The following is a 21,421-nucleotide window of genomic DNA, read 5'->3' as shown; positions in this document are numbered from 1 at the left end:
CTCGTATTATATAGGCGCGCGCGCGTAGAGAAAAGATCGAAGCAAGCACAGTAGCACGCGAAATGCTGACGCTGTGTATGGGCCATCGACGACGACGACGACGAGAACTGCACACCGCACATACTGCTATACCATGTGGCCATTCTGTCTGTCTCTCAGTCCATGGAAGTGGGTATGTGTGTGAGCAGCAGTAGTATATAGATCCCCAATCCTTATACACATTGTGTCCGAGCTCGAGTCCATTCAGCGCCGGTCCTATATATATACACACACACACAGTCTACCCGCCTAATTGCCCAGTGCTCGATTCTTCGCACGCCCCGGCCATAGCATATACCGTATAGTAGCGAGTAGTCGAGCTCGAGCTCGAGCGAGCCCCCGGAAACGGACGTCGTAGCGTTGGAATGACGAATGGAACGAGTTGGGAGGGTAATATTCTTTGTCCCACGTGTATAGCAGCAGCAGCAGCAGCAGCAGAGAGAGTAGAGTCCTGTGTGTAAAAGTGAGGGAGAAAGAGAGAGAGAGAGTCGGAGCGAGAAGGGCTACTTATCGACGGTATTAGGGGAGGAAACAGGAAAGACGATACTTTCCGTTCTTTCCTTTTTTTTTCTGATCCTCTTTTTTTTTCCTCTTTTTCATTGCTCTCTCGCGCTGCTGCTGCTCAGCTATCCTCTTTTCTTCCGGAAGAATATCAGAGAGAGAGTTAGCTGCTGCTGCTGTATCGATGAACTTTCCTGCACGGCTATTAATTCGCGCGCGTATATAACGACGAAAATTACACGCGGATACATAATTCATCGAAATAACAAACTGTACATAATACACACAGAAGCGCACAAATTTTCCCTTGGGATATCCTATGTCTTTTATACCTCCGATAAAATATTTATCATTACATTATGTTTTTTTTCCTCTTTATGTTTTTCCCTCGCTTGATGTGCGCATCGAGCGCGTCTGATTCAATCCATCGGGTCGCGCGCTTAGAGCGTGGGATGAATTTTCCACGTGTATATACGTATAACGTTTGCTACAGAGATAGAGAGAGAGATAGTATAATTTGCATCAGGTAGTTGACTGACGCTGAAATAATCACTTAGGCAAGGCCTGAAATATATAACGTACACATCTCACTCGGCCCAAACTCGCGCTCGACTGATTTGCATTTCACGGAAAAGCCTTCATAGAGCTTTTACAAATTAAATGTGATTCTCTCTCTCTCTATCTCTGTCTGCAAAGAGCGCGCGGAAATTTTATACAAACGCGTATATATACCGAGTTGTACGAACGTAACTTTACTGTATTATCGAATTATTTTCGTTTATATGTATGTCTGTATGTATAAATACGTCGACGACGACGACGGCTGAGCGGTTAATGGTATTTTTTGCCTTTTGCAAATTGGCGCGCGATTTAATTTTTAACTGCCGCGCAAACTTGACAAATTGACGCGTGCGCGCGTCTCGCTACGTGCATACTTGTGTAATTTTTGTATGTTGATGCAAGAGCAAAAGAAAAAAGAATCGAATCATCTCGTATATATCGGTGGGCATGTATTACATTTCGCAAGCCCGACACACATCCTATTTTCGAAGCAAAAATAAGTTCGATAATAATCGTTTTTCGTGTGTTTTCTTCTTCTCACGCACAGGTTTTCAACGAAAGAGTCGGCGACGCACGCCATCGTGGCCTTACACAACTCGGAAATAAACGGCCAAACGGTGAAGTGCAGCTGGGGCAAGGAGAGCGGGGATCCCAACAACGCGCAACAGACTGGACAGGTAAGGCAAAACGAATATTATTGTTATTATCATTATCGAGTCCTTGACGTGAAAATTGGCTATCCATTTTCCACAATTAGCGGTCTGAGATTGTTCATTCGGCCAAATTTAAATGACGATCGTATATCAGGTGTACAAAACGGTCGAAAAAGAGCTAGCACTCCTGTGTGCGAGGCGAGCGAGAGAGAAAGCCAAAGGAGCAACCAACCTGTCGAAGCTAATCCCAAGTAAGATTGACGGCTAATGCGGCTTTGCGGTCGTAGCCTCGAAGCTCCAACCCACAGTTCGAGTCCCTATACCTCTATGTGTATGTGTGTGTGTGTGTGAGGGTTGCCTTTCGCGCGTTGTGCACATTTAGCCCTCACCCCGCACCCTCCCTCCCACCTTTCGTTTCAGACTTGAAGGAGGAAAACGCGTTCGCCTCTATTGAACTTTACGATTATCGGCGACCGTTACGTTTCGACTCGCGCGCGCGCGGCGCTTTCGGGGCACATTTCTAAGTGGAAACGTACACTGCTACCTATACTACCACCGCGCGGGATATATAATGAATACAAGCGTTATGCCTCTAGGGCTAAATGGAGGATGAGAGAAAGAGAGGAGAGGTGTAGAGGTAGCCGAGGCTATTATATGGGGTATAAGGGCTTTTTCGCCCCCAAAGGATTTTTACCCCTTTTTCCGAAGCAGCATTCGCAGTAGTAGCAGCCAGGATTTGCCAGGGGGGCTTAGAAGAGTGAGAGAGAGCGAAAGAGCGAGACCACAAAGAGGCGGATTTTTCTACTGAGAACAACCATAGGTTTTAGTTACGATATCAGTATTGGCCCCGTTAAATGCTCGCCCTGCCATTCTCGAATGGCCATTGCGGCAGCGAAAAGAGAGAGAGAGACTATTAAAGGTGAGAGAAATCGAGCGCGCAATTGATAAGTCAAAGCATAAAAATGATCTCGCAATTTTCCCCCGGACCCACCGCGGAACTTCTTTTTCTTCGCGCGTGCGCTTGATTTTCTAGATCTCGCGTGCCTCTTTCCAATTCGTTTCTTACTTTTGCTAAAAAAATGTAGGATTGTTCAAGCAATCGTGTTTTAATCTATGTACACCGAATGAGCGTGATTTATATATTGAAAGAAAATTGGACTCGTTTCTATTTTTAATTACAGATAATTTGTATTTTTATCAAATAAATATGAACTTCGACTGATAAGTGTGAAATTTTGCCTGCACAATTTTTCAGTTATTGACATGGCGTTAATGTTCCTTTTGGGTATAGTCTTACGAATTTGCCATCTTGTCAACCTTCATCACTAGATGGCGCGTATCATTTTTTGGCGAATCCGCAAGTAGAAAAGTAAAGATAATTGTATAAGTATGATTCAATTTTTGTACATTTTGCCTTTTAGTTTCTCGTAGCATCGGGCGAAAAAAACCAAGAATCGCGCGTGCGTGTGTGTGAGTGTGTGTTATAGTAGCAAAAGTAAACTCTGCACGAGCTGTCGGGTTCGAACAATCGAAGTCAACCCCCCCACCGCCTGGTTTCTCGAGATTCGCGACTTATTCTACAAGCTTCGAGGGAAACTGAACATCTATCGAATACATATATATAGCTCGTGGTAGAGAAAGAGAGACTGCATAATAATCCAATCCCACTGGCTGTGCTCTCTGTGTGTGTAGAAGTGTGAGCGAGCGGCGCAGCATCTCGCTCGGCTATACGTACACGGCATACATCTATATAGGCACATTCAGGGGAGGATGGGAGGTGAGCTTGCAGGGCGCGTTATGGAAATAGGGATCAATTAGGACGATGTCACGATAGTAACGGACGAGACCGCGAAAACGAGATGACTTGCGAGCGAATCTATATGTGTTATATATACGATCTCTGTGTGAGTGAGTTCGATGAAGAGAACGACGAGCTAGGGAAAGAGAGTGAGAAGGTGGATCGTAGCAGTCGAGGAAAGACACACGCTGCTGCTGCTCGGATAGATATATACATACACGATGTAGTCAACGAGGCATTAATCAAGTAAAATAAGAGCTAGCTACTACTACTCGCCGAACTCCGTGAGAGACAGAGAGAGAGAGAAATTATGCTTATGTTACATCGTCGGTGGCGAGTTCATCGACATCTCCGCTCGACAGGAGCTGCCTCTAGATATAAGCTGCGACGGTGAGATCGATCCCAACCCCTCGCCGAAAGTGCGGTCTATATAATATGCACACACCGTGTCGCTTCTCGAAACTTGGTCGAAAAATTCAATGCAACGATTAAACGTATATTTTTTTTATTTCGAGATTGCGAGCTTGCGATCGTTATAACATACATAATAATACACCGTCGAGTCGAGAAAGAAGAAGCGAGAGAGAGAGAGAGAGAGAGAGAGAGAGAGAGAGAGAGAGAAAGATAAGACTCGAGACAATTGTCTATCTGAGCGCGCGCGAAGAGAGTAGTTGCGGTAGTTAGCGCTATCTTCTTCGCTCTCTCTCGCCCGGAATAAAGACGGGCCGAGAGATCCGCGACAATGACGTTCTCGGGCGCGGGTTCGTAACCGGGCACGCGTCGCAGTAGCAGCTTGAGCTTGCGGAGTATATAATATCCCCGAGCACAGTGCTCCATATTCCTCGAGATTCGGTTTATATAACTCCATTTGTTCGTGCGGGTTGAGTCGCTCGCTCGCTCGCTCGCGCCTCGGCTAATTGCTATAAGAGGCAGCAGCAGCAGCAGCGGTGGCTCGGTGAATGGGAGCAAGATCCCCATTAGGCAGTACCCAAAACTTGCTCGTATAGTTGCAGCAGCTATATAGTCGTCTACCGCCCCCCTTTGACCAAAGAGCAAACTCGTTCCTCGTACAGTTCTCTCTCGCTCAATAATTCACTAGCTCCGATCGCGTATATACAATACGCCTTGATTTTCTCTCGTATCGAGACATCATCGAATCCCCGACTCGTGAAACGAAATTCTCCATAATAATTCTCTCTTTATCTCGCTCTGCAGGCGCTGTCGTCGGCAACGTATCCGTATTACGCGGCGGCGGCGGCCGCTGCCGCGGCTGCAGCCGGTGTCGCGGGCGTCGGCGGCGTCGGCGGCGTGGGCAGCGCCGGCCAGCTCGGCTACTGGTACCCGCCCCAGTCCTATCCGACCACGGCCACCCAGATGCAGGCCGGCGGCTTTTTACAGGGCATGCAGGGCGCCTACACCACGTACGGACAGTTCGCCGGCTATCAGCCCTCGCAGTACATGGGGTAAGCGAAGAACATAATATATTTTCAATCGTTTCGAGCAGCTATCGGGGGTAATTTTCGAGCGTTGATGTATTTTATTGACACAGAATGGGCATGGGAGTCCACGCAGCAGGTACGGCGGCCGGATGGGGCCAGGGTCTGCCAGCCGGGCCCCAGTTGCCGCCCCATCACGCGACCGCGGTCACGGCGCCGCCCGGCGTGCAGGCCGCGGGTCCGCCGCCACCTCCGCCCGCACAAATGATGGCCTATCCGATGCAGCAGTTCCAGGTAAAGTATCTCTCGATGTCCTATACATACTGTTTTTTTTTATTGTCAAACGTTCGGAAGGATATATTATATATATACGAAATTGTGTTTACAATTATATGTGTGTGTTTGCGATATAATATGCACGTGTATTCAATAAACGATAAAACGATTGCAACGAGTCACGTCGATCATTTTGGATTTCACGAAATTAAAGCAAAGTCTTGACTCTTGCAATCACCAAAAAAAAAACAAACTTTGGCTAAGGCTCTTTACTGTGACTGCATGATGGTATATAATTTGAGATTGAACATCGTTCGATGAATTATGACAAAAAAGTGTATACACGTTGTTTTTGTATAAACTGATTGACGCCGATATCATCGTAGTTTCAGATAAAAGTAGACCTTAGTCCTCCTTTCTTTACAACTTTTATGCATTGGTTTTTCATTTTATGGTAGTATTTGCACTGTTTTATGAATATTGATTTTTTCGATAATTGTTGATAATTGATGCTTTATAATTTTATTAGATTGTGCCTTATTATATTTCAGTGTCATTAGTAGTTTTCGAATTGTTGATTCATGTTCAAAAGTTGAGAGAAATTTTTTAATCAAAAACTACTTGAAAGTAAATTGGTCGTTTTATCAGGAGCTCCATTATATAAATCGCTTACATTTGAAGCTATAGAGCCAAGCTGTTATGTTCGAAAATATTTTTTTTTTGTCAAGAAAAAAAAACCTAAATTTCTTTGAAAAAGTTTGATGCCTCGAAAAATCAATATTTGTAGATTAAAGCACGTTGATCAAGGTTGGGTGAGCTTTCGTGGTCATACAAACGGCAGTCGATGCAATCGCACGTAAATCTGTATTTTGATATACATTGAGTTTGAAAATTGCTTGTTTCTTTTTTTTCTCCCGGGAAAAAAATCATTGAAATCGAGTAAGCATGAATTTAAAGAATGAACAAAAAATAACTACAAAAAAGTCGCTCGATTTTAGTATCAATCTTTTTGAACTTGAATTTTTTTGAAAAATGTGCTGACCTATATTTTCATGCTCGTGTGCTCTCTTTGCAAAATAAAGAAAAAAATCATTTGAAAATTTCCAATGAAAAATGTGGAAATGTCAAAAGAACGCAAGTTTCGGCGTATTTTTCAAATCCGTCGAAAATGTGAAATTTTAATTGAAGTAAATGACACAGCTACGGTACAATTCAAATGTAGCAAAGCATCAGCATATTTTTCAAGTCAAATAAACTAACTAGCTTTGTTGGAAACAGTAAATTTCAAATTTCATTTTTCAAGTTAAACAAGAGTAACAATTAAAAAAGTAAATTACGTTGTTTTGATGCCTTGATGTAAATGCATTCAATTATTATTAAATGTATGTATGTGTTCTATCATTGTATAACAAATCTCACCCCTTCTTGACTAAAAAAAAAAAAAAAACGATCACGAACACCAAAAAATGAACTTAACCAATGCGTTTCTGTGTGTTCAAATTCGTAAAGTGTGTTCTTGGTTGCGGTCCAGCTAGCGGATGAGGACTGGCTGACGCCTAGCCTCCTAGTGTGATGGTAAGCAAGCGCGAAGTCAAGCCCTCCTCCTACTCGTCGCCGCCGACAGCAGGACCGATCGCTGGCCCCCTCATGCCGCCACGACCCGACTCAACCGCTGCGATAACGTTAGGTCAGACAGCCACTACTACTAGTACTACTACTACAACTACCACAACTACTACTACTACCACTACTACTACTACTACTACAACTACTATCACAACTATAACAACAACAACTACCGATACTGCTACGATGATGACGCTGACGAGCCTCTTGATGATGATCACGATGCTGATGGCGATCACGACGAAGATGCAGCGATTGCAGATCAATCAGCCACGCAAAAGACAACCGATCGACGCCGTTGAATCAAAGACTTATTATTATGAGAATACACCCATGAACACAGTGCCACTACCCGCTTAAAACAAAAAGCAACAAAAAAATAATGAAAGAAAGAAAAATCATTTAACGACAAGCAAAGAAAAAATTATATTTAAACGCATATATACAAAAAATATATATTTAGAAAACGAAACCGTATATGCGAATATTATAACACGTCGGTGTCTGTTTGTGTGAGCGTGAGTAAAAAAAACCTGCGTATTATTGAACAAAAAAAATGAAACAAAAATACAAAAAAAAAAAAAAAAAAAAATCATCGGTAGTATGTGGACAGATATGCAGTACGATTAAAGTCGTACGCCAAGTAGTAGCGCGTCTCGATGATCGGACGATATATATTACTATATTTATATTAACGAATATATTATTATAATATATATAAAATGCTGAGACGGATGTGGTAGCATAAAATTTAAACGTGAGAAAAAAAACCAAAAAAAAAAAAGAAATAAAATAAACATTTAATGTAGAAGGATCGTGTGAGCGGTCGCACACGCGCGACGACGACGGCCGACGAGATGCGAAAATATATGTATATTATTATAGAGGACGGTTACGAGTTCGACGGTTTTATTCAGTGTTCGCGACGAAATAGAGAAAAAAAATTACGAGTGACGACAAAAGTTTTACTTCCAAGAGTTCAAGAAAAGCGGATATTGTTACGATATCTCTGATGAATGACGCGCAACGAATGGAAAAGAAAAAAAAATTGATAGCAAAATATTAACAAAAAAAAAGTAAAAAGCCGCAATTCGTTATTTTTGTAGATTTATCATCGAAAAAAATGAAACAGAGAAAATCTGATTTTTAAAGAAGAAAAAAACTAAGTACGATTTGACACGCTGATAATGCTCTCATTAAGTTCTATTGCGTAAATGTTAATATAATCATACCGACCACTCGATGACATATATATGATGACAAAAAAAAACATCAGATGATAAATTTAGCGTAACCGAAGGTGCATTTTTGAGTGAAAAAAAGTGTAGTAGTAACGCAATCGAATATATAGGAAAAAAATCATAATCTGTAACGTGAAATATGTGAGAGACGCGAGAAGTTTAGTTAAAAGTAAAAAAAAGCGATAGTTAAATATATTTACTGTCTAGCAGCAAGTAGATAGTTAGATAGGTATATATTATATTAATATACGACAGAACGTGGCAGTTCTCTTGATCCCGTAAAAAAAGGGGCCGAGCCAAAATTCGACGGTTGACAACGAAATCGGCCACGCGGCATGAAAAGCAACAACATAAACTAATGAAAAAAGAACATGGAAAAAGATCTCGGTGAAAGGAAGAAATTATCATTTTTTGTGAATCTGCGGTATAAAGTCTAGAGCTACTCTCGAAGCAATACTTGGTCAAAAAGAAAAAAAAATTTTATAGCAAAAAAAAATGGGAACAAGTGCGAGTTATCTGACTTTCGATGAAAATATTTTTGGCACTGCGACGTAAAGTTTATGAGAAAAAAAACGCTAATAATGATTTAAAAAATTACGACGACGTGATATCTATCAAAGTAGCTACGATACTGTAATGTACCATGATTTCTATCCTCACGGAGATATGTTTTTTCAATGAACTTGATGATACTTTTTTACGGAAAGAAAACATCAGCTATTATTTTTATACAATATCATTTGTACGTAAAAAGTTTTTTACGTAGTTTACTTACTTCATATCACAGAATTTTTTATTCCGAAAAACTTGATTTGAAATCGTTAATGGCGTTAAAGTAAAACTTCATTGAAAGAGCAAAATGTTTTTAGTCTATCTAAGATAAATACATTCAAAATGTCATTAAGAGTTTTTAATCGGATAAAAAAATAGATTTTTTACCATTAGAAAAATTATTATCGATATAAAAAAAAAACGAAACAGCTGTTGTGGGTAGCGCCGAGGACGACGTCTGCACTTCGAATTTCGACTCGACTGAATGTTTCATCCATGCGTACACGAGTACACATGATGCTAAACACTTACTTAGAGTAGATCAACAAGGTATATATAAAAAAAAAAGTTAACGTACATAAGAAAAAAAAATCGAAAGTGGTGCATGAACCTCGAGAAGTGAGAATAAAAAGTAATTATTAAAAAAACAATGCATAGGTAGACACGTAATTGCACACCCAGCACAAACAATAGAAATTTGATAAAACTTGAAGCAAAAAAAAAAAGTAAAGAAAATGACTTACATTGCGAAAAGCACAATATATGTTATAAGAGAATGAGTAAAAATTTTCTGTAGTCGCGTGTCCCGTGCTGTCGCCGACTTCTCGAAGGCTCGAATTAGGGCTTCTATCAACGAATATATTGAGCAAGTGACTTAGTGAATGTTAAAAAAAAATTACAAAAGTAGTTGCAAAGTATGAAAATGCACGTTAAACAATTTCCTTTTTCGTTGGTCATTAGATGAAAAAAAAAAATAGTTTTATACGTGTATCAAAAACAATAGCCGCGTGTCCTACTGCATATAAGGCCCACCAACTGAAATCACCTTGAAAAAAAATAAAGGCTTGAAAAGTTTATCGTAAACCAACTCTAAAAGTATTTTTGGATTATATTTTTGTTTGGGTAAAAAAGCAAATGGAAATGCAGCAGTTATACCGGTTTGTATGAGTTGTATTTGTGATAATCTAATTCAAAAATCATATAAAAACATGAAACCTCATCTATGAACGAGTGTTCAACCTTTTCATAAAAAAACGTTCAGTTTTCATTGCGGAAAATATAACATACGTAAATCATTAGCACAATCATTCGTGATAAAAAATAAATAATTATTTTGAAAAAAAAGTTGCTCACAATGGAGATGAAAATCAATATTTTTCAAAATGCCTCAACCTTCTGAAGCCAATTACAAATGGTCAAATATAATTTTTTTGTGATAATTAAAATTACGTCCTGCTTGATACAAAAATGAATATAATTGTATAAGTTACTTGAAATACAATTTTTAATTTTTGAACATTTACCATAGACAATCAGAGAATTGCATTAAAAAAATCACATGTTTTAAAATTTTTGATAAATTTTCCAGTCATGCTGAAATTTATCAAATGAAATGACGTGAGTTTGCGCGACATTGATTTACATCGAGCAAGTATTTCCTCAGCTTTATTTTCGCTCGAGATTATCAAGTTTATTATATTTCTTTCGATAAATCGGTCAAAAAGACTTTTCATTGTTATTACAGTAACTTTAGAATATCAGAATTCTAATTGGCCATGAAAAATTTAATCATAAAAAAATTGATCGCGTACACGCGCTGGTACTTCTTTACATTTAGCCTTGTAAAGTTTGAAAATGCGTCACACGAGCGACAATGCACGAATAATCGAATGTTATAAATATTATAAATATATAGATATTCATATACATGGAAGTGGATGGATATAAATATATAAAAGTATAGGACATGTATAGAGTCAAATACCGGAAAAGAAAAAAGTATGCATATACACTCTTAAATTTGATAGTTTCAAGGAAAAAAAACAAAAAATATATATACACGATAGATAAATATAACCCTATAAATGACGAAATATGCAAGCGAATACATATTAACAATGAAATAAAGAATAATGAATGTGAATGCCGTAGAGTAGAAAAAAGTAATGATATAAACATTAAGGGCGTACTAACTAGCTAATGTAAACATATACAAATAAAATCATAACTTTTTAAACCGGCAGATGTGTAAATTGTAGTTAGAAAAAAAATCGTAGTTTTTAGATTTAAACACTTGACAGAAGCTTTAAAGGTTGGACGAATGAAGATGATTTCGCGTTTTGTAAAAAAGACAAAAACAAATTACATTGACTTCATCGTGAAAATGAAATTTCATGAATCAAAGTTTTACCTCATTAAAGCTCGTGGAAATTAATCGTCAAGTTTGGAAGATTCGAATGGGAATCAGCCAGTTATTATTTAAATAATCGCGCATTTCACAATGATACTTCACAATGATCTATAACCAAATAATGAACGAAAAGTAGAAGCTTGAATACCACAGGAAAAGAGTATCGGTGATCGTTAAATTATGCGCGTAAACGCTGAAATATAGTTGCGTACATTTTTACACAAAAACCTGGCGACAATGTTTTGCTAAGTACGTGAAAATAATTTTAAATAACGCAGTTTTACTGGGTTAAAAATGATGATTTGTTGTATTTTAGGTTTTTACTTAATTAGAGTACCGATATTAGCATTTTTAAAATGCATTTTTTAAAGTCCTATTGAGCAACAAAGTTGCTTCGAGCAATTAAATTAGGAATTATTACTGTTACGGCAGTTGTTTTTATATTAGCTTTGATACGTTTTTTGAAAAAAAAAGAAATCTTTGAACTACCTGATCCACAGCAAAATTGAACTCGCTGAGAGACAGGTAATAAACGATTGACTACGTATAATTTTTATTTAATTCTTTTGTAATTTTGTTGATGATGTATATTCAACTTTGATGTTACAAAATGTACATAATTAATAAGGAAAATGTTTATCAGTTTATATATTTTATTTTTTCATAAAGATTTATTAATATGAATTTTTAAATTTACAATTAACAAGTGTTCAAGTGAAAAATCTGTTGAAAATTAAATCATAATGCTGTATAAATAGGCAAGAACTGAAAGGCCATGAATTGACAAAGTATTTGAGTATCGGTAATTTTTTTATTGCAGTCAGTTCGCGAAGAAACACATTGTTTTGTAACTAAGAATTTTTTGCCAAATTACTAAAAGTCAATAAAAAGTAACAAATTTTTATGAAACGTTGAAGTATAAATAATGAACAAAAAAAAACAATTACAATTCTTCCAAAACGTTGTAAACGCAATATGTTCTTTTCGTGAAATATTCTTGGTACGAAATGACGACGACCGCAAAGCACTTTCTCTCTCTCTTTCTCGCCAAGAGTTGAGAATTGAAATATTACGCTAAGTATTAAATTTCATTAAAATTATTATTTCCTCGCGTCATAAAAGGAGCTAAATATAATTTGGACAAAAAGGTTGAACAAAAAACATAGTAAAAATGAGTGTCATTAGGGAACACTACTGCTGCACTGTCACACACCGGCGCAGGGCACGAACACACATTTCGCAGAGTTGCGTTCATGCCATCTTTCACTAATTACGCTCGGAGCCTCAGGTGAATTGCGTGAAAAGTAGTAGTTATACTAGGGTACAGTAGTCATAACCCACGGGCAGTGCTTATACTTACGTGTGTGTGTATGTGTGTCGTGCGCGCGAGCGTCAAAAGGCAAAACATGTACTTATTCGTGCATATACGTCGTGTATAAATGATACGACAAACAATGCCGGAATGAAATTCATATAAAACCTCGTCGACTGGAAGAAAAATAAGCTCGCATCTGGTAGATGGATTCCCTACATGATTAAAAATCAAAATTATTTATGCGACGGTCGAAACCCTAATCGATGTTGAAAAAGTAATTAAACGCGATTGATGGTACTTTTTTTTTACTATGATCATTATCGATAAACTGCAAAACAATTTCTCGAACTATTTGCCATAATTTTCAAAATTTAATTATTGACTTGAGTTATAGGCTATTAAAATACGATGAAATGAAATTTACGATATAAGTATGCAATATAAACGTGTAACGAGTAAATAAGTATATTATATAGGAAAAATATTATGTTATTCGGAATCTCTCTCACGAAGCGCGAGTAATCAGCATCGATCCATAACCATTTATTTTAATCGTATTACGAAAAAAGGAAACGAATTAACGGAATGAATTTAACGAGAGAAAAAAAACTAAAATTATGTTTAATTTTGCGCGATTTTACAGACTCGTGAGAGATGGTGCACTCGTAGAACGCTAAACAAAGAAACGAAAACATGTAAGGGCTTGGTAGTATCAATAATCCAGAAATTAGCCGCGAAATCGAAACGAATAGGTAAAAATATGTTGATAAAATGAGGCGCTTGAGGCTCGCAATACATGTGCTATTTAAGGAAAAAAAAAGTAAAGTAAAATAAATAAAAACTTCATTTATCGAACGATACCTATACCTTATTATAAAAAATGTGTTATGTGCAACAAAAGAAATAAAAAACATGTATACCCGAACCTTAGGATGTATGATAAAGTATAACAAAAAAAAAAAACATACATCGTGAATGTTAATCGCATGTGTATATAGACATTAAAAAAAAAAAAATAAAAAAGTACACTCTCACCATGTTCAGGAGTACACCTCTCTTACACTCGGTGCGACAACGAGCGCGCTGGTGTAAACACATCAGACTAAAGCTGCAAGTGATTAATTAAACGTATTGTATTCGACACACAGTCTACTAATTGCGATATATTGTTATTATATAAATGGGAATAAAAAAGAAAATTGTCGTGATTACGTACGCTGTATAACAATTGGTAACAGTTGAATCAAATGCAGGTTATTAGGCGTATTAAAGACACGTAATATATATATACGATAAAATATAAAAGTATATAGATTTAATGTAGACTCAATGTAGATTTTGCGAAATGAAACGAGAGCCAGTGAGTGTTAAATAGATGAGTATTATATCTTTGAATCATTATTAATTGAGGAAGCGTCCGTTTTAACAATAATCCGAAAGAGGGAAAAGAGATAGAGAGAAAAAAAAATGAATACAATACAACCCGATGGTTCCTTTTGTTCTACGTAGGTACTTGATACAATACTATTTTATACGCACGAGTCCAGAGCGTTTAGCCGAATTTTATAATAACGACGAACGAAATGATATATTTTTTTAATGGGTATCGGTATGAATACTTTCAACGCCAATTTTTTCCGTTGTGTTCTTCTGATAATATATTGATATAATTGTTTGAACAGAAAAGCATTTACTGGTAGTCATTGAAATAGTTACCGGCTGAGTAACCGTATTGCTTTTGTCTTTTACTTCATTCTCTATATATAACATTCTTACTGCTTGATTTTCTACTTCATTTGTTCTGTTTTTTCAATGATATTTGACAGTAATTTTCTCTTGTCCTTTTAATAATTAATACTTTATAATATTATCTTCGATACTCTGTCGTTAATAACCGATTAGTTTTGATGCTATTCACTCTTGTTATAACCCTGCTAATTTTACTTCTCTTCTCTTGTAATGGTGGAATTTTGCGTAAAAAACAAAAGGTCAGTAGTTCATGTATCTCTAATGTCATTTTCTATCCAAGTCTTTTGAATCGTTCATTTTCTAACTCTTCAACCATCTCAAATCTGCGTTTCTCTTTATCTTCATTTTTGATTTAAATGTGGTGTGCATTTTTTAACATAAATTATCATTCTTATGTCTACCTTAAGTTTTCATATTTTACTCATTAATCTTTTCCATTGAGCAAAATTATATAATAAATAATATTTTTACTTAAATTATCAACTCACGTTTGCGCAAACTTGTAATACTTATGCATGGTTATCTACGCTACTAAATTTTATCTGATTTCACTTTATGACTCAAATCATATTTATTTCGATTCAATTTATAACTAATCTCTATCTGAAACATCATCTATTTTTCTCAAAATTATACTCAGTCGGTAATGATCACTTAATAATTTGTCAATGATGAAATGAGAAATCTGTTGAATTTTCACATTTTTAAAAACAAAAAAAAATATACTTTTTCACATGGTCAGCATGAAAAACCAAAAATGTTTATATTATTTTTTAGGCAAGTTTGGCTTAAAAGCTTGATTGCCCGAAAGTGCATCTTGTCGTTCTGGATGACCTGGCATATCACACATTCCACCATATGTTATAAGGAGTTAGGTGCCTTTTTCCCGTTAACAGCGCACGTTAATATCTTAATCTCGGGGCAACAGCAGCATAAACCAAGCAAGACCGTAACGTTTTCTGTTTACTTTTTCTGTTTTACGAAATTTATTTCTGTAGCACTGTGACAAAAAAAGAGAAGTTTCAACAATGATGTAAAAAATATTTTAGATCGAAATTTTACTACTAGGCTCTTAAGCTAATTGAACGCGACGTGGAGGATGAAAAATTTTTTAATTAAGGTTGTTTTTATATAATTATGAATGAGTGGACGCTATGAGACTTCCAAAAGATAGATAAATCAAAAAAAAATGTTGATTTGTAGTAAGGGTTGACAAGGCTATATATGAAATATAAACCGTGAACGTGTGTGGATGACGACGATGATGATTGCGTATTTGTTATAAATGGTTCATAATGAACTTGCAGGCGAGCGAATGACGAAGGTGACTTATACTTAATTGATGCGGGCCAAAAGTCAAGGGGGAATATTATACCGAGAGATCGCTTGCGCAGCAAGTGACCTACTATCTGTAAACGACATGTACTTCAAAAACAAGTATAATATACTGATTGTGAATGCACGATTTAGTTAGGAAATAAATGTAAAAGCAGATGAGGGATGAAGTGACGAAACAAAAAAATAAAGTAATGACGAACAATGAGTGCGAGATCTATGATGGATTGACCATAATCAAACCGATATCAATCAAATTGTTATTCAATCAAAAGAAGTAAAAAATAAATAAAATGAATAAAATTGATACGATTCCCCGCCATTGCGCAAAAATGCGTTTTCTTTTTTTCTATTTTACGTTGCTACGTTTAACGGCGGCTCGCACGCGAGAGCAAATTACTAAGGATTAACAAAAAAAAATCACATTCATCCCATCATTATAAAATATATGTTATAAAACAGCACGAGAGTTACGCGAGAGGCAGGACACACGCGACACACAAAAAGCAAATAAGTATATTATATATTTAAAAAAACGAAAAAAAGTTTGTAAAAAATTAACGGCTACATCCCCAAAGTCGTGTGTGAGTAACAAAAAAAAAAAACAGAAAAAAAAAGATAAGTACATGTAATACACGTAATTACACACAAACACCATAATGTGACACACACACGAGCCCACACGCACACATAATCTAGTTGAAATAAAAAAAAACAAACGACAAAAAATATGTATGAAACAAGAAAAAATTGTGTAACGAATAAACAAACAAAAAAAATAACGATTAGAAAAATTTTCCCTTGTTGCAGGTGTTGCGTATATTATATTATATATAAAATAAAATAAAATAAAAAAACGAGAAAACAATGTAGTTTCAAAGACGTGTACGTGTGTATGTTGAAGTAACACTAGAAAAAAAAGAAAAAGAAAATTGTGTGCGTAACGTATGTGTGTATGCAAAAATGGCGTGTGTGCGCGAGTATTATTGTGTACGATGTGCGTGCGTGCGTGGGGCCGACTGCGCCGAGTGAAAATGTATAAGCGAGAATAAAAACATGTACGATATTATACATATGCATAGCGTATATTATAAATAATGAAACAATGGATATAAATATATAAATATATATATAAATAAAAATACAAAAAAGTAAACAAATTATATAAATATGAAGGAAAAAATATATAAACGAGAACACAGAATAACAAAAGGAAAAAAAAACGTTAGACTTAAGGACATAAGATATTATGATGTATGGTTGGTTTATAATGTAAAAATATATTATAGAAAATGTACAAGACGTGTGTAAGACTTTTATTTACCCTCACGTATTATTACAGTCCTGTCACGATATCCTCCCAAAATACATAGCCACCACAGCCTCTATACGTTCTTTTTTCAGCAACAGCAGGATCATACGTCGTGTATCGTTTAATCCACGATTCCTCGTGGTTGATTTAGTTCGGGCTCGCGCGACACCTCTTTCTCGTTCGCGAGGCGTACAAAGCCGACCACCGCGCACGTATATGGATTCAAAAAGTTACACACACAGCAGCGCGTCGACATCCGCAGCTGCGGGTGTTTTATATGCGCGATACATAATGAATGTTACAGAATACGATTTTCCGCAGTTGCTCGTGCAAGCTCTCCGAAAGCTCGGACGTGGTCTGAAAAGAAGAGAAAATTACCACTCACACATGGCTTCGTGTATATTTTTAGTACCGTTCGAAACTGAACTCGAAAATTTCATCTCAGTTATATAGCACCAAATATATGCTTCGATTTTCACGGGTTCATAATATGAATGAGGACGATGGTCGATGATGTCTATACGCATAAATCTGTGACTCGAATAACGATATCGCGATAGCACAAAAAAATTACATCACTTCGTGTGTCGTTCGTTATGTAACACTGATTGGATTAGTCTCCAGTTCGGAGAGGCAAATTGGATCGAACGCGGCCGAAAACGCGGGTGCCAAGTGAAAGGCGAAAGTATAAGCGTCTCGAGGCATATAATGCACGCGAAGACGAGCTTGCGGGGGTATTATTTTCAGGCTAGAAATCCGACGGCAATCGAGCAGCAAGATCGCGTGCGGCAACAACCAAACATGTTGCTCGGCGTGATACACCTGTATATGCATTACACGACGTGGGAGCTTGCGAGTTCGCATCAGCAATACGATTGGGTAAGTGCGAGAAAGAGCGAGAGAACGAATGACGCGAATTTCGATCGAGAGAGACAATGAAAATAGGAGAATATATGATGAAGGTAGAGCCGAAAATCGATGAAACTAATCGCGGAGATCGACTGATTCATTCGAGAGCTTTTTTACACAAAGAGACAAAGTTATTCGCGATGTGTTCGTACAGAACTAATATACAAATATTTCTCTATTAAACCCGTGTAATATGTGACTCGTTGTGCTTTCCCATAGATATTAATATATCGAAACACGACGCGCGCGGGGGAGACGAGTATACAGTGAGGTACAATATGACAAGGCGTGAATTTATCGACATTCGCACACGCTCGACGACGGACGGACGAAAAATCAAAGCGCGCAACTCTAGTAGTAGTACATATATACCGAGTTGCTACGTACGTACGTTTATATATCAGACGTTATAGTCGAAATTTGAAAGCAAAGCTCGGTATACTGCGAGCTTGCGGGTGGTGTAAATACGCGAGGGGAGGTGCAGGTGCAGGTGCTGCTGGTGCTAGTCATGGGCGCCCTGTCCGACGACGACGACGACGACAAGCTTAATACGCTCGACATCGCGCGCGCAGGTGCTATATAGCGCGCAGCTGTAGCAGCATTTAGCGAATAAGTCAGACAAGCTCGCATGCCTATATATGCCACGTATATAATACACGTGCGTGTGCGGCAGCACGAGTCTGTATGTGTATGCGCGTGTGGAAAAGGTATGTATAAATGTGCGAGGGGCTATCTACGTACACACGAGCGCGTGTGTGAGCGTACGAAAGGTAACGGGCGTACATATATATACGAGATAGAGCGAGAGGGAGAGAGAGAGAGAGAGAGAGAAGAGCTGCAGCTGGAAAGCCCTATTAGCCGGGACGCGCGGACGGCGGCGGCGGCGGCGAGACTTGCACGGTATGAAGCATAAACTACAATTAGCGGTAATCCGCGTGACACGGGGCATGGCACCCTTTGCGCATATTAGAGCATTAGCCCAAGAGCAGCAGCAGCAGCAGATAGCACCGAGCTTGTTCTCCCCGACGCGGCAGCAGCAGCAGCATATACAGAGCCGTGTGTCATTTCAGCAAGTCCACGCTTTTTCTCTCTCTCTCTCTCTCTACGTGTGTGTACGTGTGTGAGTGTGAGAGTGGATAGAGAAACGAGAGAAAGAGAAAGAGAGTATAATATAGGATTAAAAAGAGGAAGCCCGAAAAAGAGTGAGAGAGAGAGAGAGACCAATTAAACCTCGATAATTAAGCACGGATACGCCTGCGATGCCCGCGTGCTATAATGTAAATTGCAGAGCGAGAGAGAGAGAAACGATATAGGACTGGCTTTTATCTTTTCCTTTTTTTCCTTCTTTTTTTTTTTTTTTTAAATACTTGGCTTTTTCCGGCGAAAGAAAAAAAAGAGAGTCGCACTCGCTGTGTCCGTGTGTATATCTATCTCTCTCTCTCTCTCTCTCTCTCTCTCTCCATATATACGTTTTGTCGGTGATTCGGGGCTAGCTGTAATTAGGAACGAATACGATGAGTGAGCTTGCAGAGAGAGCGCTGCTTTCGTCCCTGAAATATGGAGCTCGGCAATTTATTGTATTAATACGTGCTTCGGCTGGACCTTCTTTCTCTCTCTCTCTTTTTTTTTTTTACTCTTTTTCTCTGTCTCTCTCTCTCCGAACTAATTCTGTTCCTCCCCAAAGCGCGGGGTGATTTAAACATTTTCAATAATTTTCAAACTAAAGCTTTTCGCACACACAGAGCGAGCGAAGCCGCAATGAAAACGACGTCGTCGTACTCGCGAGCCTATACATACATCTATACAGCCGCAGGTATACCGCACGAAAAGCGTGAAATTGCTTGTATTCTTTACAATGTTCTCTTTTCGAGTATAAGCACGTCGAGAGCTGTGCAGTATGGACAGGCACGATAGCCGGGCATGCAGCGGCCGCAAGCTGAGCCGAGAGTCGAAGGTGTGGCAAACACTATACCGTGAAAGGAGTCTCATTACTCAAGTCCGGCTTGTATTATAATCCCCCCTCATTTTGAAGCACTCATTTAATTATCTTAATTAGTTGGTTTCTCTTTCGCGTCTCAAGGATTAGACAATGGGCTTTCTCGATTACGCGTATATACGCTCGTATTATAATAAATTCTTATCTCGTCACGATGACAAAAAAATAAATAAATAAATAAAAATAAGCACCTGCACAAAGACACACGAGCTTTCAGCAGTCGAGCTTTTATGCATAAAGCTCGACTTATTGCTCTGTCCCTCTAGAAAGCAACTGCCCGAATATTATACACTGCAGCGATATGGAGCAGTTTTTCGCAAAACACATACAATGTGCACTTTTCGCCCCGTGTATAATTAACGCACTCGAGCTACATTCGAATGCAATAGGTAGACCGAGTGCACGTGCACACAAACGCACGCACATACACTTTACGTGCATTTGCGGAAAATCAACTCTCCAATGTGCGTAAGTATACAAGTGTGTATGTGTGCTTTTACAATTTCAGAGCGCACAAGGGATGAAAGAGAGAGAGAGAGAGGAAAAAATTTGATTACGCCCGATGAAAGGATCCTCAATCATTTATCGACGTTACAATGTCAATAATGGAAATGCGCATACACGCGAGCACGCTCGGCCCTCCACCCCCTCGCATTATTATAATTAACTCGGGAAATTTTCATCATTTTTATTATTCGTGCCCGCGCGCAGGACAACTGAAAGCTCGATGTTTGCGATCGCGCGCCCGCGCGTTTTCCCCCGTGCTAAAACCCCCTTTAAAAATGTCTTTTATTACGCGCGTGTATACAAGCATCGACATTGATTTCAATTTACGTCAAATTCGACGCGCATTACACGCAAAGAGAGAGAGGAACGCGGCAAAAATGCATCGCACCGCGTAATACAATACACATAATATATAAAATGAGTGGCTGGGCAAAATTTCATGTCAACAATGTGAACGAGTTACGTCGCATTATATCGTCGAGCGTGTACATATACAAACGAGCAAAACTGGGGGTGAAGGGAGGCTGCAAAAATATGTTACAAGCCGATGAATGCATCCGCTCGCTCGACTTTTGCTGCTTCGACTATGTAATATCCATTAATTTATGCTAAATAAATATTTGCTCCCCGAGGCGGGCGTATTGCACTTCGGAGCTCTCATATTGCCAATGAAACATATGTTGTGTGTGGCAGCTACAAATATGCAAAGCGCGACGTGTATGTGGCTTACACATTCGCGTACACTGGTATGTTTTGAATTGCATATATAGACTGGAATCTGACGTGAATTTAGTTTACGTATCGCGAGATAATATTGCGTATATCACGGCAACGAAAGAACAACATTTTTCGCGTTTCTTTAAAAAGTTATGATGAAAATGTTACTTACACAGATGTTTACTTCCTTGCTTCCAGTCGATAAAGTAGGTTTGTTGCATGTGTGATACCGATGTAAGCGGTTTTCGTACCCCCTGGGGGTAAACAGATGGTAAGTTGGTGGTTGACGTTCAAGAAGAATACACACTATGATAATAACGATGTACCTTTTTTGTTTACATTTTTTATGTTTTTTTTCACAAAATAATATTATGGGTAAAGACTTTGCTCAAATGATTAGTATTTAGGTAAGCAGAAGCCTCAGATGCTACCTATCTGAATCATTTCAGAATGAGGAAGATGTTAGGCGTACCGAGTAAGAGTGCGAA

General features: G+C 38.2%; 1 protein-coding gene across 4 annotated transcripts in view; it reads left to right on the top strand.

Annotated features, from left to right (window-relative positions):
• The window catches only part of LOC106649265 (nucleolysin TIAR), a 497,287-nt gene extending 487,879 nt beyond the window's left edge, over positions 1–9,408 (top strand). For 2 of the 4 annotated variants that reach the window (XM_014366575.1, XM_023458219.1), the window contains exons 6-9: positions 1,649–1,778; positions 4,768–5,015; positions 5,102–5,282; positions 6,796–6,880. In XM_014366575.1, coding sequence (XP_014222061.1) covers positions 1,649–1,778; positions 4,768–5,015; positions 5,102–5,282; positions 6,796–6,837 — 601 coding nt within the window. In that variant the 3' untranslated portion in view covers positions 6,838–6,880. Of the gene's footprint in view, positions 1–1,648; positions 1,779–4,767; positions 5,016–5,101; positions 5,283–6,773 lie in introns of all 4 variants that reach the window. The other 2 variants (XM_014366573.2, XM_014366574.2) reach the window with 2 other exon arrangements.
• Positions 9,409–21,421: the final 12,013 nt, after the last annotated feature.

Source organism: Trichogramma pretiosum, unplaced genomic scaffold (genome assembly GCF_000599845.2).
Source record: "Trichogramma pretiosum strain Unisexual culture from Peru unplaced genomic scaffold, Tpre_2.0 scaffold17, whole genome shotgun sequence".
NCBI lineage: Eukaryota > Metazoa > Arthropoda > Insecta > Hymenoptera > Trichogrammatidae > Trichogramma > Trichogramma pretiosum.
Note: the sequence above shows the minus strand (reverse complement) of the source record. Positions and strands in the feature narration are given on the sequence as shown.